Source organism: Phacochoerus africanus, chromosome 7, assembly GCF_016906955.1.
Source record: "Phacochoerus africanus isolate WHEZ1 chromosome 7, ROS_Pafr_v1, whole genome shotgun sequence".
Taxonomy (NCBI): domain Eukaryota; kingdom Metazoa; phylum Chordata; class Mammalia; order Artiodactyla; family Suidae; genus Phacochoerus; species Phacochoerus africanus.
The window spans coordinates 100,489,591-100,516,931 of NC_062550.1; the positions used below are offsets into that span (position 1 = coordinate 100,489,591).

General features: G+C 36.5%; 1 protein-coding gene across 1 annotated transcript; it reads right to left on the reverse strand.

The window, feature by feature from the left end:
* Positions 1–6,461: 6,461 nt before the first annotated feature.
* ALX1 (ALX homeobox 1) lies at positions 6,462–27,314 on the reverse strand. Its single transcript, XM_047785689.1, has 4 exons — positions 26,868–27,314; positions 23,826–24,130; positions 20,635–20,763; positions 6,462–7,098 (listed from the first exon to the last, which is right to left on the reverse strand). Exons 1-4 carry the CDS (start codon positions 27,091–27,093, stop codon positions 6,778–6,780), a joined length of 981 nt encoding a protein of 326 aa, XP_047641645.1. The 5' UTR covers positions 27,094–27,314; the 3' UTR covers positions 6,462–6,777.
* Positions 27,315–27,341: the final 27 nt, after the last annotated feature.

The window sequence follows — 27,341 nt, forward strand, 5'->3', positions numbered from 1 at the left end:
AAGTGAACTGATCATTCCCTGAAAACAAAAGTCATGGCTGCGTTTATTCATAACCCCCACGACTAGCATGAAACATTGTGATACTGCGGCTCCGTACATAGTCACTGAATTATCTGAGAGTAAAAAACCTGAAAAACACTGTTGAATAAAGCGAATGATTTCTCTGCTGAACCTGAGAACTTCAATCCAGTTCATAAAATGATAACAAGGAAAAGAGATACTTAAAATTAGAGAAAAGTTGTCATATGATGTATGTAAAAAGATGTGCAGATATTTTTATATGCAGATTTTATACGGACCCAGCTTTTCAAGAAACATCTGGGTTTTCTTTCAGGAAAAAAAGAGATAAAAATGCTATATTCTTATTTTTTATTTATTTATTTTGTCTTTCTCTCTTTTCTAGGGCCACACCCGCGGCATGTGGAGGTTCCCAGGCTAGGGGTCCAATTGGAGCTGTAGCCACTGGCCTACACCACAGCCACAGCCTTGCCAGATCCGAGCTGCGTCTGCAACCTACACCACAGCTCATGGCAACGCCGGATCCTTAACCTACTGAGCAAGGCCAGGGATCGAACCTGAAACCTCATGGTTCCTTAACCACTGAGCCACGACAGGAACTCCAAAATGCTATATTTTTACAAGTTCCTATTCATCTTCCAGTGTCCAGCTCAAATGTCACCTTTTCTCTGCAGCTTTCCATGACGATTTACAAAGGTTGAAATAATTGCTTTGTTAGCTGTTTTCCAAGAGCACTTTGCTCAAGCCACTGCCATGGCATATTTTAATTACTGATTGTACTTCTTCATCTCCCCAACCAGTGTGTAGTTTCTTTCAGGTCTTGGCAAAAGGGGGTTCATTTTCAATAAATTTGTGATAAACTGAGTAAAACTGAATTTAAAGATTAAAAAAGAAGAAAAATTTAACATTGACTCAAAAGAAGAAAAAAACGGAGTCTGCAAAGAAAATATTCAAGTAAGTACTTTACAGAATAGGATAGAGTGTTTTCAAATGCCTATTGCAATTTGTTTTTCTTCACAGCTTTAAGGAAAACATGAAGAATAAAAAGACAGAAGGAGGGGGGTTGGACTTAGAAGCTCCTTATACTCTCTGACCATAAATTTACTCCTCTGTGAAAATGGAGATGATAGTAATATGCATTGCCATAAAATTGTGAAGTCAGAAAAAATACATGTGAAAGTATCTTGTTAGTTTCAAACTTTATACAACTTTTTCAATTATCCAAGAGAAAACTAAGGCTCAGAGGAATTGAATAAACTTTCTAAAATTTTAAAGCTTAGGATGCCTAAGCTCAAACTTCTACCATGATGCTGCCCAAGCCACCTGCCTCTTCCCAAATGCTTGGCTCCCATCTCCTGCACGCTGGTTCCTCGGGATCCTCATTAAAATGCCTCATTCATTCATTCAACAATAAATGCTCTTGGGGATGCCTGCTTTAAAGTGTTCTGTTCTCTTTCTCTAGTAAGGGATAACCTGATAAATTCTTATGCACTGTATTATATTCCTCTAGCGTGAAAATTTATTTAATCTGGAGAAACAACCCTGGTGCATTAAAAAGGGTTTCTTAATTGCTTTTGTGCCACAGACCCTTCTGGTAGTTTAGTGATCTTGTGAACCCCTTCTTAGCTTTTGGGTTTTTTTTTTTAATAAATAAAATGCATGCACTTAGGATGGAAACAAATTATATTGAAATACAGGTATCCAAATATTTGCAAAACTAATTTTAGGATGCAATAATAGCTGAGCATCTTTGATAGATTAAATAACAAGATTCAGTAACAAAGCTAAAAATTACCCTAATTTTGAAGTCATGTGAAAACTACTGAAGAAATCTGAAACCTGTCCTAGTCAAGTGGTAATTCTGAAACGTAGTTATTTCAAGATATCTTTAATAATTCTAATAAATGTTAGATGCAAATATCTATTTTTTCTATCGGTGACAAGAGCACAGGTACTGCTAAAACGACTCGGATTTTTGGCCCATTTTCATAAATCAAAGGAAATGCTGCATTTCATTCTGGATTTTAGTGGAAGTATTTAATTATTTCTCTATCTCAGTTTATGGATCCTTTGAATTCTGTCCAACGATACACCTTCTTATAGCATTCTCTTTACATTATGAACACTGCTCTAGTGACGTGGAGAGATGCTGAGCATTTGAATTTTTTCATATTCCCTAACTGGACTATGTAAGTAACCTGTAGGGGGCTCCTTTTGCCTTCTACTAAAAATGCAATGTTTTGACAATGCTGGTAATTGTTCTGAATTATTGCTTTAAGTCTTTAAAATATATGTCAGGTAAATACATAAGAAAATACTGCAAGTGTACATTATGTGAGGATAGATGAAAAACTTTATGCGATGTCTCTTTTTCTAAAGTCAGACATGACATAAAATAGTGTCATGAAGAAATACGCAAGTCATTTATTTGTCCCTTGAACTTAAAAAATGTATAGTACTATACAATTCTAAGAAGAAAAGGAAAAATTCTTTCAATGCTCTACTATCGGAGTTCCTGCTGTCAGGGCTCAGTGGAAAAGAATCTGACCAGCATCCAGGAGGACAAGGGTTCGATGCCTGGGTTAGGGGATCCAGCATTGCCTTGAGCCGTGGTGTAGGTCACAGATGGCTCGGATCTGATGTTGCCGTGGCTGTGGCGTAGCCTGGCAGCTACAGCTCTGATTCGACCCCTACCCCGGGAACCTCCATGTGCTAAGGGTGCAGCCCTAAAAAGACAAAGAAAAAAAAAAACCAAAAAACCTTTACTATTTTATGGAGAAAAACTAAGGAATTAGTTAGACACTGTCTTGAAGACTTGCTTACCATTTTTGTAATAGATTTCTAGGATAAATGACAGCAGTATGCTTAGTTCAAAAGAGTTACTAAAACAAAGCAAAATCCTGTTTTAGCATTTACTATACACCGTAAAACCAATATCACATTTAATCCATTTATGAGGTTCCCGTGCCATAAATTCTGACTCCAGTGTTAGGCATTTCACTTCTGATTTTGTTTGCCTTTGCATCATTAGTGACATTAACTGCCTGGCTTGCATAAAATATATACAATGAGACTTACAGGCTAAGAACAAAAGCACTTTTTAATATATAATTTTATAAAATAGATTCCCTCTCAAAAAGTCAGGCTTTCTTCAAGGCAAAATATGAATACCTGTAAGGAAATAATGTCTGTTAGAATTTTTAGATCCCTAACTTTTAAAAGTAGAAATGGCTTAAAGTTATCAATTATGTTTTAAATAATAAACATACATCTTGAAATTCTAATCAGAAAAAAGGAGTCAACCCAAACAGATTTTGAAAATAAGATGATTTCCATATTTCTCCTAAAATATTTGGCAATAAAAATGGGCATTACTTTAATAAAAATATACTAACATAACCACGCATCATTTACAATATTCTTTGATTTAAATACTGAAAGACAAAAGTCAGGGTCATTGGCAAGTTTAGAAAGTAATTTGAGAATTTCAAACAACTTATGTAAACACTGTAGTTGATCTTTTCACTTCTTATTTAGCCAACTTGTTTAGTTGCCAATAAACGAAAGCTAGAGCATTACATATAAGACAGCATTATATAAAACACAGGGAGGTGATTATGAATTGTATTACGGAAGTCAAATAAGCACCCAGTACTTGAGACAAGGAAGTACAGATACTAAGAGGAAACAAAAACATATCATCTTTGTAAAAGCTGTATTAAGTATATTGGTGCACCCCTTACCCCCTTCCTCGGAGGCAAAAAAAAAAAAAAATCAACAGCCAATTGAAAGAATGAAACCAATACACTCCAGTAATTTATACACAAAATTTCATGAGTTTCCTCGAGGTTATACAGGTTAAGTAACTCTGTTATTCTTTTAAGATATGCTGTCAGGACTGAGGGCAAAGATTACAGTGGCTCTCTTTGTCTGCTTTCATAAGAAGTTATATAAGAAGAAAATAATCAGTATTTAACATTCATAAGGAATAAATGATATATTTTCAAAATTCTACAAACCATTTTATGAAATTTATTTTTATGTTTATGAGAGAAACCACAGACCTTAGCTCCATTAAATTTCTCTCTTATCATACGGTCCAAACTTTACCCAAATCACTCAGGAAAGAGAGTATAAGAATTATCTATTAGACAATCTGTGCAAAAAAAAAGTGTGGAAGGAACAAACAGAGGATGAGACTGTTATGGGAACAAATGTCCAAGCAGATCCACTACTTAATGAACCAAAGCATTTGATTTCAATACTGTCACTAATGAGCCCCAATAAAAATAAATGAACTGTTCCTTAGTTTTTCTTTCCTAAGTATGCATATTTAATATTTTTGTGAATGATATGGATTCCAGAATATGAAACTTTGTTTAACCTAAGTTCAGAAGGAGCAAGAGAAAATTCAGAAGTCCATTTATAAACTCTTTGTTTTAGGTTTATCATACCCTCTTTCATCAAAAGTTCATTTTTATTTTATTTTAGCCACTTACAGGATAAAATTTTCCATCAATAAAAACAAAGGTCAGAATGGTAACACATGCACAAAATTTAGGCAATTCTTTCTGCCTTCCTAAAATGCAAAGCACGGTTGAAGGTGAAAACCTCAGGTACGTGTCTGTCCAGAAAGATTATGAACCCAACAAGGACAAAAACCATTGTTCCATTGCTGATTTTATTATCCCAAATAGTACTTCACACAGTGTTGGTGTCAAAAATGTGCTGATTGAATTAAATTTGTGTAACTTTTGACGATACAGAGCTTCACTTAAAAAGATGTTACTTAAGTTGAAAAGAATCGAGTCACAGAAACTCCAACTAATTATTAGACTATAATGAGAAGAAAATTTCCGAGAAGGAAAACTAAGGAATGAAGTGAAATTCAAACTTGATTCAAACCTGAGTTTTGTCTCTCATATAGAAAAATCTAAGGCATTAGGCCAGGGACACCTCAATGGCAATTAAGAAAGCAGAAGAAAAGGAACATGGGGAGATTTCTGAAAAGAAAACCTTACATTTTCGTCCTAAATTTTAGTTCACACATTTCTACGGACCACGTATATGCATATATTAAAAGTCACCCTCTTTTAAAACAGGAAGGATACTTAACAGCTGCCTAAACAGTCCTTTAACAAAAGCTCCTGCACGTAAGCAGAATTCTCAAGGCCAAAGTGGAACACGTTTTTCTTGGGAACAAAACTAAAAAGAGAGAACACAAAAGTAATAAAGAACAGAGTTGTTACGAAGTCAAAGAATGTTTGTTTAGGCCATCACTCATTTCCATCATCTGCTTGATTTAACATTTTATTACAAAAGATGTCTAGCTGCCATAAATATTTTCCCACTAGAAAGAGACACTTACTGGGTTTAAGTATGTTTTCTGAAATTGAATTTTAAAAATTCGTTTACTCTTGTCCTTTTGCCTCGAGGGCTTCCAAGCATATCCCTCAAGGCTGTAGGATCACAGAGAAGATTCTAAGAGAGTACAAAGAGCAGATCGCGCTCTGATCCAAGCCATGGAAGGCATCTTCATTTCAATTAATTTACTTTGCCTCTATGAACTTAAGAGTCTTTCAAGGAGGCTGACATTTCACTCATCTGAAAAAGCCTGGAATGTGACAGGGGAAAGGGAGGAGAAGTAAATCAAAGGGGTTAGCAATTTTCCAGATGCAATGTATTTTTCTTTTCTTCTTTTCCACCAGAAAGTTTAGAGAGCCTTCTGACATTTTAATTCCTTGTGCAAAATCACAGTAGCAAAAAATGCTTACAGCTTCTAGGTCAAAAGCAAACACACACACACACACGTGCACTGGTACACACTCGTGAAATAAATATTAATTCTGATTTGCCGCTCCTTTAACTGAAAATATTTCTTTTAGGGTATTGACGAGAAGTTTGTGAGTACAGTTTAATTGACACAATTTTAGTTTAAGAGCAACAGTGGGTTTTGTAACTTTTCTTTGTCTCTTGCTGTGACAACTCATCACTGAGTCCATACTGGCTTTTTCGTTTAAAAAGATGGCATTTATAAAAACTAATCTTGTGACTAGATTTTAAATCACATCAGGATATTTCAGTTATCACCTTTAGCCACATGGTTTCAGGAAACGACGCCCAAATATTTCATGCAAGTGCTGGTCATTTCAGAAGAGTTCTTTTTTCATGGAGTGGAATTCACTGAAACATCTAGATGTTGGAAAATCTTCAAACATCTTCCTGCAGATAAATTCTCAGCAACAGAGGATATGCCCATTGTGTCTTGGAGCCAGAGAGGGAGAAATGGCAGTTAACTCCCCAAAACACCCTGCTTCAATATTTACCTGACAGCTTTGGTATCTTGACATTTTCCCTGGTGCATTTCCTCCTTTTTCAGGTAGTATTTTACAAGGGATTTCTTGTTATACAGAACTAACATAAATCAATCTATAACAGAGGAATTTGTTTAATACATTTATTCTTTTAAGAAGTTGCACGATCATATTTCATCAACTCATACAATAGGGAAAAAAAATCTTACTACTAAAACAGAGTTTGTGGAGACTGGCGCGCATGGTAAACCTATTTAGTCTTTTCAGAGGTCCATTCTTAGATTTTAACGTTAAATAATAACAACTATTCATTTAAGCTGGTCTCACGGTATATCTTGACCTTTAGCAATTCCACACACAGCAGCTTATTGTGGTATCCTTTAAATATGAGAAAGAAGAAAGTTTGACTTTGCCATTATGAGAAAAAGAAAAAGAGCCCTGTATGTTACATGGCCCATGAAATATTGGCAGTGTGCTCCTTGGCTTTCATTCGAAGAACCGCGATACTGGAGGACCTCCTTTCAAACTCTGGCTTTGTTTCAAACGCATGTCCATTGGTGGCGCCAGAAAGAAGAGAGTCAGTGAAAAAATTGTTGAGGGGCACGTGGCTGAACTGGTTCTGGTGGTTTGAAAACCCTGTGTAACTGGAATCTGTCCGAGGCGAGTGCGCGTAAGGTGTCACACAGGAGGAGGTGTCCCGTGGTAACATGCATGAAGGAACCACAGAACCACCACTCGCGTTTCCTGCCCACAAATTGTTCTGAATCTGGAATATATAAAACAGCAAATATTACATTCACGCCTTCTCACGTGGCTCCCTCACTTTGGCTGAACTGGATGCGCTCAATTTCGTCAGCCGTTCATTGTCTGCTCCTATTGGCTGGTCTGTGATTACGTTCTGAGCACATCAGGCAATGACTGAAAAGTAATTATTTGAAAGATTCTTCTCGTTTGTTATCCTGCAAAAGATCACCGAAACCCACATACTTGACCACATAATATCCTCCCAAAACATGTCAATCTCTTGAGTATCCTTTTTACAGTCGGGATTGTTAAAATGAAATCTGGAAGATTTAGTCATGATTCCTGACCAATTCATGTGCTTAAAAAAGTGGTTAAGAATATGGCTTGAGGTTTAAATACAGTTTTTGTCTTTCTAAACATTACACGAGTCCATTTTTTTTCAAGTTCCAAGCTGGACGATCGGTGTGGGAGTTTTTGCTAGAAACCAGTGCTGACGTTAGGCTGTTCATTCTTTAGAGAAATTTTTAATCAAACTCAAATTGTGGAAAATGTTTACCATTTCATTGCTTTTCATTTCTTATAGTCTTCAGCACATAGCTCTGTGCGTAGGAGAATTACACATATATTTTAAATATTTATTATATGATTTATATATGATACAATGTTGCAACAGAATTGTGACATGTAAAACGAATTTAGAATTCTAAAATATGACCATTACCAAATAATGGATGCACGCCTGAGAAAAATATGCAATATTAGCAAAATTATCATATGAATATAATTCAAGTACTAGATACCATCTTACTAAAGTGAAAACTGGGCTATTGTTTATGCCTAAGAAATTCACATCTCATCTTATTAATCTCTACAGAAAACAACTCAGTGTAATATCACCAGCAAACCTAAATTTCTCTAAAGTTACTAGTATGTGAAAGAAACACTAAGTAAAATTTGTATACCATGCATTTTAAATAGGAGGTATCTTCGACCAGCTATTTGAACAAGGGCAAAAAACAGCGATCACAGGCATTCATGAGAAGCACTGAGAAAATCAAGACAAACAGCAAGGGCAAGAGCTGGGAAAAAAGGAAAATGTTGCTTCGTAGCATGGCTGAGACCTTAGAAGATGAAATCGAAAAATCTATATGCCTTTCACAATACTATTACAATAGATTTAAGCTAGAACATAACAGCAATATGTGTGTTTAACCCATCTGGATTTCCTTTCTTTTTTAAAATCATAATTAGAACAGCATCATCAGCATTTCAATACACATACAAGAACTGTTTTCTTTCATTTACTTTTATATGAAAATTCCAGTCTACTGCATACAACGCCCAAGCTTAAACCATACTTAAGACAACTTATTTTCAATTAAGAGCCAAAAAAATGGTAATGAATCTCCTAGCTTACTCTGGAGAGATATTTCTCTGTCACTCAGAAAGGACCACGTCACGAGTTTCAAAACTGAAACAACACGTATCATCCCTTAGGTGAGGCTTCAATGATTGGCCAGACAGTCACTTTAGCATTGTTTTTAAAATAGTTCTTTACATAAATATTTTCTAAGCTGCTTTACAGAGGTCAAGTCTGTATAAGACATCTGTAGACATATCTGGCTAGCTAGCTAGCTATCATGATTTGCATATTTTATTGATCCCTAAATCTTCATGGACTATGTTATTTTAATTTCGGCTCATTCTACTGTATGTATCCCACTTTGGCCAAAATATGCTGATTGGTGCCAGTGACTGCTGAGTTATGTATCTCTAACCAACAAGAGGGGCTGTTAATATCATTACTCTGTCAAAGCAGCTCCTCTAACTTGATGTGGGTGATTTTCCTCCTACATTCAATCAAACATTGTGCTACACTGCCAAAACCACAGTCACATGGCCGACAAAAGGGCTTTCAGGAAATGAAAGTGAACTTGCTTGCCTACTTTTGAAAAAATAAATGAAAGGCAAGACAGTCGTGAAGAAAGATTATTTACATTCAATGTTTGTTAAAGGGTTCTTCAATTTATATACCATGTTGCTAAAATTTATTATTAAAATCATCTACTTCCACTCCAAATGCATAGAAACATATTTACCAAACAGGTTAAGGAAAAAAGAAGAAGAAGAAGAAAAGCAAAAGCAAGAAAGGTAATCTAAGAATTTAAGTTTAAAACATTTCTTCCCTAAAAGAATTAAGTCACCTACGTAGAAAATGAGAAGACACTCTGCAGTTTCCATGACGTGAGCAAATATTATCTTGACCAAGCCTTCTTACCTGAACATGATCAAGTTAAATGCATTACTTCTGATGAAACACAACATATAGAAATATCCGCTGAACAGAAAAGACCGGTACAGCAAGTTGCTAACAGGCAAATTTTAGTTGGACCTGAGGAGATCCCAGATAATTCTCATGTGAAGGGATGCTGTCACAGATTTTTACTAAGTCCCACTTCCATGATCTCTGTCTCTCCTCGCTTCCCTTTCTGTGACTTTCACTTTTCTGGCACATTTCATTTGACTTTGGGGATCTAGGGGGTTTCTATATTAAAGTTTGATGCACATCATAAAAAAATCACATACCCTGTGAACTCAGGTGTTCTTCCTCCGAAGCATATTCCCTCCGGATGTTTTAAAACATCTGAGGGGGCCCATCCAGAACAAGCTCATGATGGCCAACAATTATCAATTTATTGCCACATGTCAAGCATTATGTCAAAAGCATTATGAAGACTTCCAGTCATTTCAATACAGGGAGAGGTATGTGCTTGTGCAGTCCCCATTTTTGAAAAGGTGAAACTAGAGAAAAGAGAGCTGAAGAATCTTACCCAAGCAAGACTGTATAACTAATTCCAAGCAAGATTGTAAAACTCCCATGTTAGACAGAAATAAAACCTGAACCCGGGAAATCTTAAGAAGTGCTACAATGGCATAAAAACTAGTCTTATGAATTGAAATTGCCTGTTTATGTATTCATAGCCCTAACTGTGTGTGTGTGTTCATAGACTCCACTTTCTGAAAGCAAAATTCCCAATGATTGCTCACAACTGTTTCTCACTCTTAGGCCTAATACAGTACATGAGAAACCCTTAATACACATTTGAAAAATCTCTTAGAATATGAAATCTGGACTAATCATTTTGCAGATGTAATCAAAATTTTATAGGCAACTTATGCTAATATATTTAAATTCTGTCTTACGATTTTAACACTAGAATCATCATACTATATAATCTTAATATAAACCATGAAAATTATATAGCTAGACCCTGTTGACTGTATTTCCTTAGGCAAGCAGGATAATTTTTTTTTCCTGTTAAACATTTATTATGCACAAGAGATGCATCTTCCTGGAGATTCTGATTCATTAAGCATGAGGTGTGGCTCGGTGGATTTGTATTAAAATAATGGCAAAGGTGATATACACAGGCAACGCTGAAAATCACTTTGGATCAGGAAACACTACTGAAGTCCAACTTCCAAATGAAAAAAAAACCCTTGTACACTTTCAATTATATTCAATTCCTATGATAAGAAGCTTTTCTGTTTTGTCTGTGTTGTTTTGTTTTTTTTTTAAAAAAAAACATTCAATTCCCTTTTGGAGAGCTGTGTAAAAAGGTGTTATCTTCCTCTCTGTATCACATCTCCTTCTGTTCCTTAAAATGATACAGAAAGTAGCATCTTTCTTACATATGAAAATCTTCAAATATCATCAGGCGATTACTACACAACTGTCTCTTGTCTTTAAGGATTCCTCATACGATATCCCCGTCACTTTCCTCTGGATATGCTGGAGGTGATCAACACCCTTACCCCTTATCAACATCCGGCACTGACCAGAGAATATTCTAGAAGTTATCTGATCACTGGAGGGATAACATGGCAGGTATAATCTTTGTTTTAGGTCACCTACTTCTGTGAATATTTGAGGGCACTATCTGACTAAAGACAAAGCTGTTCGAGCTTGTGGTTTAATAAGTCTGCTGCTGTCAAGGCTCATTCCACATCTCCTCCATCCTTCCACCAATGTTATTCTTATATAAGTGGTCATATTAAAACAATGTACTGGAATCTATATGGCATTATTGTCTAAAATCGCATATGTATTTGAGAAGCCATACAAAAATCTTGCTCTCTGACTCATTGAAAGACATACTATATTTGCTGTTAAATTTTGGAAAGAATGCATTTTTTTTCTAAATAGGGTCACCACTTCTTTTTCTTTCTTCCTTCCTTTCTTTCTTTCTCTTTCTTTCTTTCTCTTTTAATTATTATTTCACAGACCCCTACAATGGCAGTGCCCACCACCAAATAATTTTTTTTTTGGGGGGGGGGCCTCTAACTGTGTAATAGTCCAGGACTCCACAACCAGGAACAACATCATTGAATAATGCCTATATCCTTTTTCTCATGTGGACTTAAAAAAAGAAAGCGAGAGAGAAAAAGACCGCCTTTACATTCTCTCTGCTTTGTTGTGTTTAAAAGGAGTGGATAATCTAAAAATATTCCATGTTTGAATGTGGTTCACAGCATTTTTAAACGTTCTGGGGGTATGTTCAAAGCATTGTCCAGGGAACTCAGCCAACTGTCTCCCATTAGCATGAATGAAAGTTCAACTGACTTGCTACTTTCTTCTTTGAACATTTGCCCCCTCACGCTTTTCTAATGAAATAAAAAGGTAATGATTATTCCATAACTTTGAATGTTGCAGGAAAGTTGATTGCCTGATTCTTCCTAAACTGAAAATTCATTTAATGTTCACTTTCCTTCCAAAGAATGCAAAGCACCAGCCGGAAAGGAGAGGGTTAACGTGTAAGTACACACACATACTGGAGGTCTTCACTGCGGATCTGCATTTGTCAGGAGTCGAAGCAACAGGGTAAATCACGGATAGGAAATTATAAATCTCATTTACCTTCACCTTAGAAACTTGATACAGACATATTCTTTAAATAACCAAAACTATAAAGAAAATTTTAGTTTAATATTTTTCCACCGAAGTTTCTTTAACCCTGCTCCTCTTCTACATGCAGACGGCTCCTACCCGCCACCAACATCTGTGTGCACACACACACATGCACCGTGCTACACGTATTTTCCTATATTCACACTACCCTCACATCACATCCCTGTGGCAGTTAAAAAGATGCCTTAGAAAGCCAGAGATCAGGGATTCACAAAGAGGTATGTGTGATGAGGAGAGAGCCAGAGCTTCTTCGCATTCCCATCTGAAAGCTGATTTTGGTTTTTCCTATTTGACAGAACGTTTGCATTTATTGACTTCTCTGAATATTGTTAATACCTACTATAAAGATTTACTGCCACATTATTACTGTATAGTTTAATTTGCCCAATTTTATATGGTCGCTCTTAAACATGCAAACATCACTTTTTACAAAAACAGTTCAATTCTTTAAGAGACCATGACATTCTTTACTAGCCTATCTCCTCCTTTAAAATTTAGAGTGATGAAATATTAATAAGAATCGTATGCTTAGTGACTTGAAGATATTTTTCGCTGCAAACCTTAGGGTCCCATTAAACTTTTCTAGTAACTACATCAGGAGGTTGCTGGCAGGGAGAAAGCGTATAAGTGTTTTTCTAAATAGTAAATTCGCTCCCACTGAATAGCACACACTGAGACTTTGTGCATTTGGGAAAAAAAAAAATCCCAACCAGAATGAATGACACAGTGAAAGGATCAATCTGAGCACATCGATAGAAATGAGGGTACATTTTCATCAGTGCCCTCTTATTAGGTATAATTTTCACCCCCCCCCCAAATTAAGATAATACACAAATGCTAAGATTTGGGGGAATAAATTTACATTCCAAAAATTCCAAAAGTATATATTTTCAACATGTAGTAGTATTAAGTTGAAGAGATTAGAAATCATTTATTCATCAGAAAAGGATCACATGCTAAATAGTCATTGATACTTTGATTTTTAAAACAAAATTTCATTTTAGAAATATCTACAGGGATTTGAAAGGACAGTGCCTTTTCTGTTAAAAAAAAAAAACACTCAGATGTCATAGTCATACAAAACCACTAAAATGAAAAGAAAAGTGCTATACAGAAAAATAAAAGGCTGTGTCTCTTATAGTGCCAAAATTAAAAGCACTACGTCTCATAAGAAATGATAATGTCTGAAAGTTTTCAGAACGTGTAACTATGTCTAAATTTTGTATTGTTCAATTAATATCTGAAATATGCTCCAAGTCAAAGATACAGGAAGACTGTTTTTCTTTTCCTTTGGGGTTGAATGTGTTCTTAAATTTTATATTAATTATGAAGATTTATAGGAAATCTCACCCCACATGCCTTAAAATGAAACTTTTCAAATCAACTCACTTAAGGGGAGAATAAAATCCCAGCACCTGACATTTGCTATTTTTAAAATCATTATCCAGCAAAAATTACCATATAAAGTATTTTCCAATTATTTATCATTTTATTTTTCATGTATTTTAATACATGCATGATAAGTATTGCTGATTCATCAGCACCTAATTAATTTTTAATGGCAATTTCTCTATTAAAAATAAAATTCACAATCATAAGAAACAAAAATTGAAATATAAATTGTTTTCTTTGTGAATTAAATTAAAATTTTTTGTGAATTAATAATTTAAAACATATTTACAAATATGCAAATACTTTAATTTGCAGAGTATATTTTTAATCCTACAGAGTCTTACATGGTGTCATATATGAGCTTTGCATTTATTCTTAAAATCCTAAATAAAGTTATGAATCATTTTCATCTCGCATTTGTGTTAACTATAATTTGGATTTTATTTCTGTGATTTTTAAATCAACTGTTCATTTGTGCAAAAATGTTTTTCTATTTAACGCTCTAGAATAAAAAAGAAAACTCACAGACACATGCAGCTTAATGAATATAGCATATATAAAATTCTAGATTAAAGTATATACTGATGTAAACTGCAGGTCTTAACCCACAATTCTGTTCTCATCAACTTCTCAGCCCCTGATGCTTAATTTTATCCCTCGTTCTCCTCTATTCTCCCATAAGGTAGTTTTTATACATATGAGCAACATTGGCACTCCTCAATAATTTATCTTTATATATTGTTTATTGTTTATTGTGGTAATCTCAATTTATTGATTTACTCTTTCCTCTTAAAATATTAAATACTTATGACCAATTTAGTTAAATATAATGCTTTGACAGTGGTCACTTATTAAAAGCAAAAAAAAAAAAATGCTAACTCACTATTGTGTAAAGTCATTACATCACATTAAATTGAATATTACATTAAAAAAACAAGGCTATTTTCACAATAAACAACATGAATGCACTTTACTTCTTTTGGAGGCTACTCTTAACCTCTTTAAAGTATTTGTACTTTCAATAAAATAAAAAAAATTATTCCCTGTCTCTATCCAGCTGTACCTTTACCTAACTGATACTGATAAAATCTGCCTCCTGTGCCATAAAACTTAGTTTTAACATATATATGTAAAATATTCTTTATGCCTATTTAAATAGAATGTCTATGCATATATTGAGTTACATCAGCAACTTTCTCCATTGTAAAAATTATGGTAATTTGAATAAATTACATCCCTCTATAATTTTAAATGTATGTGCCCACCATCAGTGAGATATTGCACCGCATCACCATGTCTTGCTGACCTGATACTGTTAACATGTTTGCCCTCCATTCATCACAAGGGACGATTCACTGCAGCACAATATTGGACCATCTCATTGGCTGTTTGACAGCTATGAGACTATTCATTATACAATACATCAACTAGAGCTATACTATTAATACCTTTTAAAGATCTTGGGTTCTTTGTTTACTTCAAATATTTGGGACAAACAGAAATAACAGTGATAAAAATGTGATAATTTTTCTAAAGGTTAAAAACTGCTCAAGTTAACTTTAAATTGCTCAGCCAAAGTGGTGGAAAGAAACCAGTTTCATCCTCCTTATTCAGCTAAAGTGAAGGCAGACGTTTAGATCCTAACCTGTCACAGACTCTGGTGACAGAAGGAGGTGATATCTTCACAATAACTATTTTACAGAAACTTTAAGGTTTCCTCTTAAAACTTGTATAACAACACTTAAAAGAGAACTTGTTAAACTGGTGATGTCATAGAGATTTCATGTGTTTTTTAAATGACTCCAGTAACTACGATGTATCTATAACTTGACTCCGATTATCAGTATGTCCAAACTCTAAGTGGCACATATTTATAAAGGCATCAATTAAACAACAGAAAGCAAAGATACTGTCTGGGTCCCTTTATACATTTGGTAAACACAGATTTAATTATGATTCTCACTCTATACTAAGTAAAACCACATTGAAAATTTTAGGGGGAAAAATCTTCAACCCCCTTTTTGAAATTTTTGAAGAAATTATTTTCTTCATGAGAAAGTAATTTTGGTGGATTAAGAATATACTCAAATTTTCCTAAAGCTACCATAGTTGGTTGTCCTTATTTAAATAAGAAAGTGTATTTAGCTGAATTTGATCTTTCCCTAGATCCTCCAATAGTAAATTTACTCACGGATTGGATCAGTTTAAACACTATAACATAAGGGAACATTCAAACCACTTAGGTACTTCCCTCCTGCAGAAAAAAATAAATAATGACTAATGGCAATTATAGAATTGTGACTGTTATTGAGCACTCATTATGTACTAGGCAATATCCTAAGTACTCTGCATAAACTGTTTTGTTTAATCTTCACAAATATCACACAAGCTTTTATCACCATTTTATAAATGAAGTGAAAGGTTACTTGAGGTTAATTCATTTGCCAAAGGTCTAAAAATCTATTAAGTGGAAGAGCCAGGATCTGAACCCACAGCCCCTGATTGTGAAGCCCACGGTGTCCTACTTTCATCTCTGGCCTCTTTCAAATCCCAGGATTTAGCTCCACATCACTTTAATCCTCTCCTGAACAGAAAAAGTACCCTCATCACTTCTTCATCATCATCTACACCACAAAGCCCACCAAAACTGGCACCAAGAACGCCTCAATTTTACAAATAAAGAATGTGGAAATCAGCGAAGTCAAGAGACTTAATCCCAAGTCACCCAGCTAGTCAATGATAAAGTTAATACACATTTAATCTGAACTAAACTTAATGGCATGAAATTAGCACTCCCTTCGAAGCGTGAAGGCTGGCGATCATCTCCTAGAAAATGTTTATACCTTAACAGAAAATATTGTATTCACCAAAAATAATCATTTTTAAGTGCTCTGGTTTTCATAGATTAGAAACAAGTTTGCATGCTGACAGATACCTGCCTGCTCCTTACATTCAAGGACAAAAGTATGTAGGTCTCTTTTGGCTTGCTGCTAGTTTTCATCAGGTGTTTACAGAATTTGTAATACTTTGTTTGTAATCTGCCCATGAACCAAGCTATTTTGTCTGGATCATGGGCATGCCTAAAACAATACCTAGCATATATTTAATAAAATGCAAACAACTCTGCAAGAAAAATTAAGCTGAAAGGGGCCTACAAAATATTTCTGGTCTATTCCTTTCAAAGAGGAAACATTAATTGCTTAAGAGCTGGTTAATAGCAGAGATTCAGAAACCAATTGTCTTATTAAAAATTGACTATTTTTTGTTTTATATTGTTCTCCCACAAACAGAAGCGAACCAGGGCTTTTTTCCCCACAACTATGCAGTGTATATATAATTTGCTTAATACAGTGGTGATAACAAAGACGGGTAAAAATGGAGACATCTTTTTTTTTTTTTCCTTTTTATGGCCACACTGTGGCAGAGGCCTCTCTTAAATACACCCTAAATGGTGTGGGAGACATGTTACAGCATCCACCACAATGTCAGTGGGAAAGTGGTGTGCTGACTGGGGGAGGCCGAAGAGGATGCTTAAGGGGAGGCAGCTTTGGCAGAAGCAGTGAGACTCTCTTCTAAAATCTCTTGCAATGGAGAACATCAAACAATTGAATTTAGCTCTATCAGTGTTGAAAAATGGCAACTGACACTGTGAACTTTACAAAATAACACTGCCTTTTTTCACTACAGCAAATTCTACCTTTACAGCATATTACTCCTCACATATCACAGCGCTCATTCTTGTTTATGTGCTATCAAATATGAGCAGGTGTAGGAAAAAGAATATCTTAACCTAGAAAGTATCTACACTTTTAAAATATTTTATATTACTTTATACATTTTTTTGATGGAAGCCTTTTTCCTTTCCAAAGTAGTGGGATGTTTTAGGGTGAAAACTGAACAACTTCACTCGATTCAATCCATGACTATGAATTAAAGAGAAAACGAGCCCAGGACTCCTGAACTCAAAAAACCTGGACTCAAATTCAATGAGTTAATGGCTATAAGAAGGAAGCTTGGCTTAAAATAAGTCCTCAACTGGTAGTTACTATTTTTACTGTTACAGCTGTCCTTACTATAGTATAATGAAGACCAGTGGAAACAAAGTTTTTCAAACATTTTAGAAAATATTAATTACTGTTCGTAAATAAACATTATGTCTGATATACACAGATACCTCTATGCTATGTAAGATTATTATCCACAGACTTATTATTCTGAGTAGGCTTAAGGAGATCATTTTCTAAACCATTTCTGGTTTTAATATATTTCTGTGTATGCTTTTGCTCCCTTGCCAAATGGCTAATACTTTATTTCTGTCCTGCCACTAATATTTTCTAGTTCCACCTTTTTGGTAATTAATATTTTTTTCGGTAATTAGTAACAGTAACCAAATTCAATGTCTTCTTACGTTAGGTTGGTTAGATTCTATTTCAGTTCCTATTTTTTCCCATTATTTTCAAGCCACTCCTATTTTCAAGCCACATGATTTTTTAAAAATAAAAAGAAGAAGAAGCTTCCTTAGGGCTGAAGCTTGAGAGACACAATTCTGGCATAAGTATTTTTTTTTTTCAAACAAACCAAAAATAGTCAACCACAGAGTTAAGTTAAAATGACATTTCCCCTCGACTTTATCCAACACCAACAGGGGGGGAATGGGAGACACCTGATTTCACAGTTTGTGGTACCCAAACATTAAATGACTTACCAATACATAAAAGTACTATGAATTTAACAGTACTGGTTCTTATCATTGTTAATGAATTATTCTGCCAAAATAACTTCAACCTATGATCTCTGTGTTTCCCATACTTATATTATGAGGCAGTATAACCAATGTATATAAATTATGGAGAACTCACAGTGAGAATTGGGGCAAAAATTCCATTATCTATGAGGGGAAAGTTTTTAATTAATCCTTTGTTGGCATGAAAAAGACGATCAAATGAGTAACTGGATTGTAACATTGCCTTTCCTCTTTGAGCTACTAAGTTACCTCATTCTACTAATGAATAATAGGAAAAGCTGTGAGATGCAATAAGACAATGGCAAAGGGGTGCCTCGAGTAGGGTGCTCTCTTAAGCCCTTAGGTAGAGCTTAGCTGATACCACTCTTCTTCATGGTTTTTGGTACCCTGGAGAAGAAGGGAGGGTTAAAGATGAGGCAACCAGCAGTGAGGAGCAACAGGTGGAAAAGAAACAGGAAGAGGAACAAAGAAAGGAATGAAGATTGAAATAAAAAGGTGGGAAAGAAAAAAAAAAAAGACACATCACAGTCAAGTGCTGACTCTGAAGTACACAGTAATACTGTTTAACGTCCATTTGCAAAGAGTTCATAATTTGTGACTCTCTTATTTCCAAAGTCATCAGTCAAGTCGTTGAAGGTTATAGAAAGTATATGCGATCTCCATTACTGTTTTACTCATATTTCACTGGTTGTGAGGACATTCTCTGCTCCCTCAACTGCCGACCTGAATAGCACAACCAAAGGCTTATGCTCCTTCGTTATTAACTACTCATTCATTCATTCATACATATTCACTGGGAGGGCCAGTCTATTGTGGGAGCTAAGATCTTGCCCTTGAGAGTCAGACTGCCTGGGCTCAAATCTGGGCTTCGCCACCACCAATACAAGATGGAAAAGACCTTGCCTCTTTATGTCTCAGTTTCCTGAGATGAAAAATGGGCATAATTAAGAACACCTACAGCACGAGGTGGTTGTGAGGATTAAAGGAATTAATAGGTATAATCTGCTTAGAACCGTGCCTGACCTCGTAAGGGCTGCAGTTGTGTTATGTTACCAACCAAGAAAAGAGCAGGGCTGCTCTCACGGTCTAGAGGGGAAAGAGCCTCCCAGCAGCTTGTTTACAACTCGACCAGGACACTCAAAGGATTCGGTGAATAAAATTTCCCTAGCCTTATGATGTGAAGGAACCAGGAGTAGGATGCTGCTGGGCAAGGCTGAGCTGCAGTCCCCCTTTGCAGACGGCCCTGGAAGGAACCACATGTGCAATCACAGACCAAATTTTGGGTTTTTTTTTTTTAACTCACCTGGGTCTGGTTTCCTGACTTTTAAAATGAAGGAATTGAACTAGATCATCCCTAAGGCTCTTGTTCACATACAATATTACATTAATAAATTTGGTCAATTTATCTGGAGGAGTGAGGGTCTCAAGATAGGTTTTTTGAAAAAAAATCATGAAAGGCTCAAGAACACAAAGATAGCATGAAATTAAAGGACTGAATCCATGCTTACAGGGTATGAATTTACAGTTGAAGAAAATGAATACCCTTAAGTTTGGGGTTGCAATGATTGGTTTACTGGACTATCAAGGTGGTCCAGCAGTGTCTGTGCTACATATGTCTTCAAAGTAGTCTCTTAAAAATACATATCATTAAACAATAAGGAATGAAATGAGATAGCTTGTTCCTTCTAATACGTAGGTCCCTTATGGATCAAATACAGTTTGGAATAGTATGGTTCCAGTACTAAAAAAAAAGTAATACCTAATTAGAAAGACAACAGATTTTATTTAATGCATTGCAAAGTATGAAAAAATCCCCTCTAAAATAAAAGGAAAAATTAGACGAAAAAGAATTTCTAAATACTTCTAATGAGAGCTCCCATTATAAAGTCTCTCTTAACGTGATACATTTAAAAAACTATGTCCAGTACTAATTCCATATGTTTTAAGTCACAAAGGGCTAAATGTCTCCTGGAAACAATGAGCAACCTCAAAGCTGAAAAGATAACATAGGAAAAAAAGATGTTTTTAAGTGGCACTAGAGGTTTCATAGGCCACCTCTGACACTATCGGTGGTGTGGTTCATAAAACAAGAGCCACAGAGAGAGCAGGCCAAGCAACACTTTATGGATTTTCAAAGTTAACCAAGGAGCTAAGTCTGAAATACTAAAACGTAGAGCAATTAAAAGACATACCATTAAATGATCCTACTTAAGTCGTTGCAACGTATCCCAGAGAGCCTAAATAGTTTTAAATGAATGGCACTGGAAAAACTTTCAAAAATCAGAATAAATAAGTACATGTTTGAGAAAAATAAATATCTAACGAACATGGAAAAAGCTTTCTGGAAGTTAAAATTTTCATTCTTGACCATTACATTAGATACAGTAAAGCTTCCACTAGTCCTTTTAATTACACACATCCTCTCCATCAATATTCTGTGCAGGGTACCGTACCTGTGGATAGCTGTCAGTCCTGGGCAAAACTGAAATGTCATAGGTGGCAGCAAAATGGCTTTTAGCTTGTTGGATTTGGCCATAACGTTCTCTTTTTCGCCATTTGGCTCTTCGATTTTGAAACCAAACCTAATTTTTCAAAAAAGAATTTTAGCTAAGAAAGAGTTGCTAAGGCAAATATGATGCTCAAAGACTTCAAATCAGAAAGGTAAACCAGGCCAACAAAATTACCCGACAAAAGGAATTTTTTTTATATCAGCAAAGGATCCACAAACTTTACTTTCTGTTTTACCTTAATATGGTAAGTTCCATATTTATGAAGTAACATAATAGAGACATTTTAAAAAGGCTCATATGGCTGAGCCTCTGTTTTTTCACTTAGAGAAAATAAAGAATTAGATTATATGACCTTGAAGACTTCTTATATCTACCACTTAGCACAGATAATAATCCTTCTTTCAGAGAATGCTGCAAGTCTGGAAGACAGACATGCATAACTTTTTAGTTCGGGGTTAAGCACATAACATTAACCCAGCCAATCTATAACCAAATTAATATCTGTATCTGTCAAAACAATTATCTTTAAAGCATGTTACAATGTGAGGGCTCTTCTGGCTAGTCCCCATACTTAGAAAACCTTAGAAAAATGTAAACATGAAGACTGCGTCTAAAACACATGGCATCAGTAGAACTATCAAGATTTAGAAACAAAAAATATTAAGATTTTATATTTTGTTGAGTATGATAGACACTACAGGGAAAATGGGATCATGTGAAGCTGAAGTATGGTTTTAAAATATAAAAATTGTTTATTACATAAATCACAGCACTTCTAAGGTTTATTTTCACTTGTAGAACATGCTCATAAATCATTTCTCCAATTTAAAAGACCTACAGGTAATACAAATAAAAAAAGAAATAGGGCAGATATCATCAAGAGTCAAGAAAACCTGTGAGTGAGTACGGCCTCTACTGGGTCGCTGAGCTGTCTTGCAAATTTCTCTAATTACACAGCAAAAATATTTCACACAACTATCTCCCTCCAATGGGTAAATATTAACTAATCCACACCTGTAGCTCTCTAGAATCTTCATGTTAATATATGAAGGTGTTAAAAGGAGATACAGAATGTATGTCTAGGCATGTATAGTTTGTATAACTATCTATAATTCGACATTTTTGAGTTGCTATTACACAAGTAGCTTTGGGGCAGCTGTTTAGTCTTTACAGGATTATGTTCAGAATATAAAATATGTAGGAAAGAAGCTGGAAATGAAGGATAAAAATGCAAATTGTAAAGAGCCTTTTAGCAAAATTTACTTGACATTTTTACTCTCCTTCATATTCCATTCTAATCCTCGGTATCTTTACCTTCACGTTCATGGAGACATTAAGACTGTTTGGTGTGCAATGCAAGCATGTATTTCAAATTTAAGATGGTCCCTGGAAGAGTTTTCAGCAATAGAAAGAAGGCCAAGAGAGCTACCTGGTCGGCATGATTTCTTAGAACACGCTGCTGGGAGGTGTGTGTTATCCACTAAGTCCAGAGCTGGAGGCAACATCAACAACAAAACAAATGAAACATCCTTTTTTGCCTTCTCCACAGACAGACAGGGACCAGAAGCATACTAAGGGAATTCAGTAGAGACTTTTTTATTGAGAAAAAAGCCTTGACAATCCTCAAAATGGGTGCCAATTACCATGCTGATGTGCAAATGGGAAAGAGAACCACCTGAGTCAATTAATTAGGTTTCCGCCTGGCTCTCGGTGCCTGTCCTTAGACAAGAATGCATCAGAACTCGTCAAAATGTGAAGCGCCAAAAACGCTCTGAGCACAGCTGATCACTCTGCGTGTAAACATATTTTTCTGTGGTTACAAGTATAACTAATTTAAATCTATGAACACAAGACCAAAAAATACACATGTCAGGTTCGCGTTAACACTTGACAATTATAAAATTCCTCCTTAGGGTTAACTTTCCACATATTTACTTCCTGAACTAAGATAAAGTAACCATTTGTCTCCACAAACTAAAGCAAAAATCTGCTGCTTGTTATTCCTGGATCACCAGATGTTGTCTTTAAGGATGGAGAAGGGCCTTTCGAAGGCTCAGTCTTCAGAAGGAATACTATTGCTCCACTCTGAACAAAATGTTTTGCCATTTTATTTATTTTTCTATTCTAATGGTTTATGGGAATAGCAAAATTCAATATTATCTTATTTAGTGGACTAAAAACACACACAAAAAAGAGGGTCATTCTCCTGAATGACTGCTACATGGGAACGAACAGAATATAGTTCAAGGATATCAGAGGTAGTAAAAATAAAATATGCCTAAGAGGCGGAATTTTGATTTTTCAAGCTACTAAAAAACAGCATACTGAATCATCCGATTTGATCATTTGAAAATAATTTATAAATCTAAATTGAATTTACATATGTGAAGACATAAAAATTTATACATTAATATTAAGCTTATCCTTCCTACTGCCTCTGCAAAAATCATGTAAATTATCTAGATTAAAAAAAAGTATAATGGAGTGGCATATATTGGCAATTCCTGGGGTCAGAAAACTATACATGAGCTATATGATCTTTAATTATATAGAGCGGAAATAGTTTATGGTACACATAACAACTGGAATTCTGTGAGATTATTTCATTTTTTTCCTTTGTTTTATTATAACCCCAAACTCAGTAAAATGATAGATTTATGGGCCATAATACAAATCATGTATACCAATACCAGGTATATAACCTAAAAAGAACCTCAGTGGCTGATAAAACCAAAAAATAAGATACATGGATTCCTAGATTGGATAGTTATGATTCTGTTTCTTTGCCATTTAAAAATTATTTTTTAACATCAGAGATTTGTTCTCAGAGCCGACTTCTGAAATAGTTTTATGCCTACATAGTCATTCAAGTGTTCCTCTGTTGTATGCTTGTGTGTGAACTGTCAAATTCTCTGCCAGGAAAAAGTAATTTTAGTGGACTCACATGCACACACTACACTGTACTGTATCTTCGGCAGGAGAATCCGTCTCTTCCTTTGTGGTAAAAGCCAGCTATGGAATCATTCTCCCACTCTTCTCCCCCTTCACCTCCCCGCTACACACACACACACACACACACACACACACACACACACACACACACACACATCCCCTCGCCTCCATCTGGTTCCTACCTGGACCCTGGCCTCCGTCAGCTCTGTCCTCAGAGCAAGCTGTTCTCTGACATACACATCCGGGTAATGGGTTTTCTGAAAGACCTTCTCCAGCTCCTCCAGCTGCAAACTGGTGAAGGTGGTTCGGTGTCTCCGCTTCTTACTGCTGGAGACATTGCTGTCGCATTTGTCCCCAAGTTCATCCAGTTCTCCCTTCTCTGGCATCCCTTTCACGGGAGACATCCTGAGACTGTTACAGTTGTCCATCCCTCTATTTAGTTCCGTGTGAAGAGGCTGTCCTTCTACTTTAGTGATCCCGTAGTTCACTGTACTCAGAGGGGGAAAAGAACAGGTCTCAGGATTGCAAAACATCTCGAGCAAGCAATGAGTGGAAGGAACTCAGCATCAGGCAAGCGGTCTGCTAATGATGTACTGTGCCAGCATTAATCTGATCATCGCGTTCGGCAAAAATCATTCCTTCGCTTGGGCCAGGTTTAGAAGCATCTCCAAATGTGTGCATGGAACTCAGATAATTAATCAAAACACATAGGTCTCTTTTCAGGATGAATGCAATGTTTAAGGACAACTTACAAGCAAATTAAATGAGTCAAGTTAGCAGAGGCTCTAGATTTTTTTAAAAATCTAAATGAGCATAATTTTTGAAAAGAGAGCCAAATTTAATTTCTTATTTATTCACAAAAGACAACATTAAGCTACTTACATGGCTCAAAAAAGATATTTTACTTTGAAATAATATCTGTACACCGAAATTATGTTTCGCCTTCACACAAAACCTATGGACTATACATTTAAGATATGATATGGCTTCTACTGTATTTCCAGCATTTCAACTCTCTATCATGTCCGCATTTCATCTGAAAGTGTTTCCTACAGAAAAGGTTACGTTTTAGGTAGACTTTTTTAGCTTAAAAACTCAAAGCTCTCTTTCTAAATATGTTAAATGTATGCTCAACTCATTAAGTATGTTTTAAGACAGAAAGTTCTACTCTTCCCCCTAGAATGGTACAGAAATAAAAACATCTACTAAAAGATCACAAAGGACGTCATCTGGCGTTCTTTTAGGGGTGTTTTAATCTCAGTGATTTCCTCCAGATTTGACTGAATGCTTGCAGTAGGGTATAAAACAAAAAATGTACCATATGCTGCCACATGTACACACACAAACCCACACACCCAAGCAATGGATGCACATAATGAAACGGGAGACACTTTCTGAAAGTCAGCCCGGCCACAATGAGTTTCCAGGGAGCTGATACTCTTTTTTCGTTTGTGTCTGTGTTTAAATTTTCTCTCATAATATATTTTTACAGCTGCCTTAATCATTATACGAATGTATCAAAATTTAACAACTAGGTAACTTAAATACCTAACAGCTTTTAGGCAAAATAAATAAATAAATAAATAAAAGATGTGGGGTAAAACTAAATATAACGAAGAGCCTTGACTGATGAACAATAGGGTTTTGTCTCTCTGCCCGCTGAGTTAAATGGGGAACTGCGGTAATTAGAGGTGGGGGGAGGGGAAGCAGGCAGGAGGGTAAGGGCATCTCAGGAGAAAGACAGGAACTTTCCCAAATTTAGCTGGAAGCCTACATTCATCTTAATACTTTCCTATTACAATTCATCCTACTGGTATGATGTTCTTTTAAAACTTAATAAAGTATCAAATATCCCCAATGTCTCTTATTTTGGAATCCCGACAATTTAAAATACCATGATTGAGTGGTATCCAGCAATCAACAGCGGACATTGCAGAACCATTAAAAAAAAAAAAAAATCCTGTCCAGGGAAATAGCTTTATGTATATATCTCAGAACTCCAAAATAAAAATGTTGCAGTCTGAAATACACAAAGCCAACCCCTTAAACAAAAATGGTCGTGTCTTTCCAAATCAATTGGCTTTCTTTGTCGTTTGCGTCTTTATTTTTGACAAAGACTGAATTTGCAAGTCAAAACTTGCAACGTGGAACAAAATAAGCAAAATATACGAAGCTGATTGTGTACTAAGCATTTAGAAAATGAGCTTCAAAGATCCAATGAGTGCCTCGCGGGATTTTGAACCTCCATTAAAATGGGCGCGGGTGGGAGGCTTGTTGTAAATACTTCACACTTAATTCGTTTGTTATTTTAGAGCAACTAGCTCCTTACAGCTTAACTCTGGAATATATACAATGATAAGAAAAAGTTCTCTTGGAATTGTAAACTTACTTTAGCTGTCGCGATCTGAAAAAATAGGTTTGTATTGGGTTACAAGATAGAAAAGATAGATGGTTTGTTTTGATAACATTTTGACTTGGAGATACTTGGCCATTCAAAGTTGAAGATTTCACCCAGAAGCATTCCGAAAGCCTTCTTGGGTGACTTCTAATGTGGAGTCAGAAAAACAGACAATGCTGAACTCGAGAGTGAGTGATTATTTGGGGGTTCTTTGCCCCAAGCTATTTAAAGAGATTGGGTGTTTAACAAAACTTCGCAGGTTGCATTGCAAATCCAAAGAAGTAAAAAATCACAAATCCACACAAGCTAATTTCGTAACCCTCTAACTTCACAAAGAATAATTCTTGTGAATTAGGTTTTTCACCCAAGTTTTCTTAGTCTTGATGATAGTGCCGTCCTCTAACAAGCTGTGATCGATTTCAGCTCCTCCTGCCGGGGCAGCTCGGCGGGCTCGTAGAGGAAGCGCTGTCTAGACTCAATTTAGCTCTAGTTAGCGCCCTATCGGTTTACGCCAGGGTCCTGGATAGAGGGACGCCGGGGACCCTTGGGGGACACCCCTCGAGAGCGGGGAGGCAACCCGGTGCGGGACACTTGCTTTGCTCCCCCGCACCCCCAAAGTTCGCAGCAGCCAAAACTCCGCTGGCTAAAACCAGCACGGTTCCACCGCCTTCCTCCGCCCTCCAGCTCAGTCGCTCCCCCTTTCTTTCCTTCCGTCTTTCCTTCCTTCTCTCCTTCCTCCACTACCTCCCTCTCTCCCGACCCGTGCCTGCTGCACTCCAGTTTTGCGGGTGGGCTGCTGCGGCCCGGGTTGGGGCGGGGGACTCACCGCTGCTGTCCTGACAGGGCGAAGTCCTCTCCAGGCGCACGTGATGCTCGGCGCGGGGCACGGGCCCGAAGGCCTGCACGCATTTGCCCGCCGACGCTTTGCTGTAAAAGGACTCATTGTCCAGGGTCTCCATAACGTGCTCTAACGCGCCTCCTGCGCCCAAGTAAAAGTCACTGTTTTTACTCGGTGGGCTCTTGAGGGCAAACTTCTCGCTCAGAAACTCCATAATCCTGGAAGGCTGTCGCAGAGCTCCCGGGGCTCGGTGCCTGGAGAGCTCGGGGGGAGGGAGCGAGTGGGCGGGAGGAGGGAGGGCCAGCGGGGAGGGAAGGCGAAACCAGCGCTGCGGCGCCGGGAGCAGCCCGGCTCCGAGCCCTTTAAGACGTCCCGGCTGGAAAGGGGGCACCCGAAGTTGCTTTTATATCTTGAAACTCAGCTGGGCTCCTCGGGCAACCTCCCAGTTCTAATGAATATGAA

What these genes read in the sequence shown, in the direction of transcription:
- ALX1 (XM_047785689.1), bottom strand. Translation starts at nt 27,093, where the DNA reads ATGGAGTTTCTGAGCGAGAAGTTTGCCCTCAAGAGCCCACCGAGTAAA. An exon ending in GCCCTGTCAGGACAGCAGCG is followed by an intron (nt 24,131 to 26,867) that starts GTGAGTCCCCCG and finishes CTCTGAGTACAG; the next exon opens with TGAACTACGGGATCACTAAA. An exon ending in TGACGGAGGCCAGGGTCCAG is followed by an intron (nt 20,764 to 23,825) that starts GTAGGAACCAGA and finishes TTGAAAAATTAG; the next exon opens with GTTTGGTTTCAAAATCGAAG.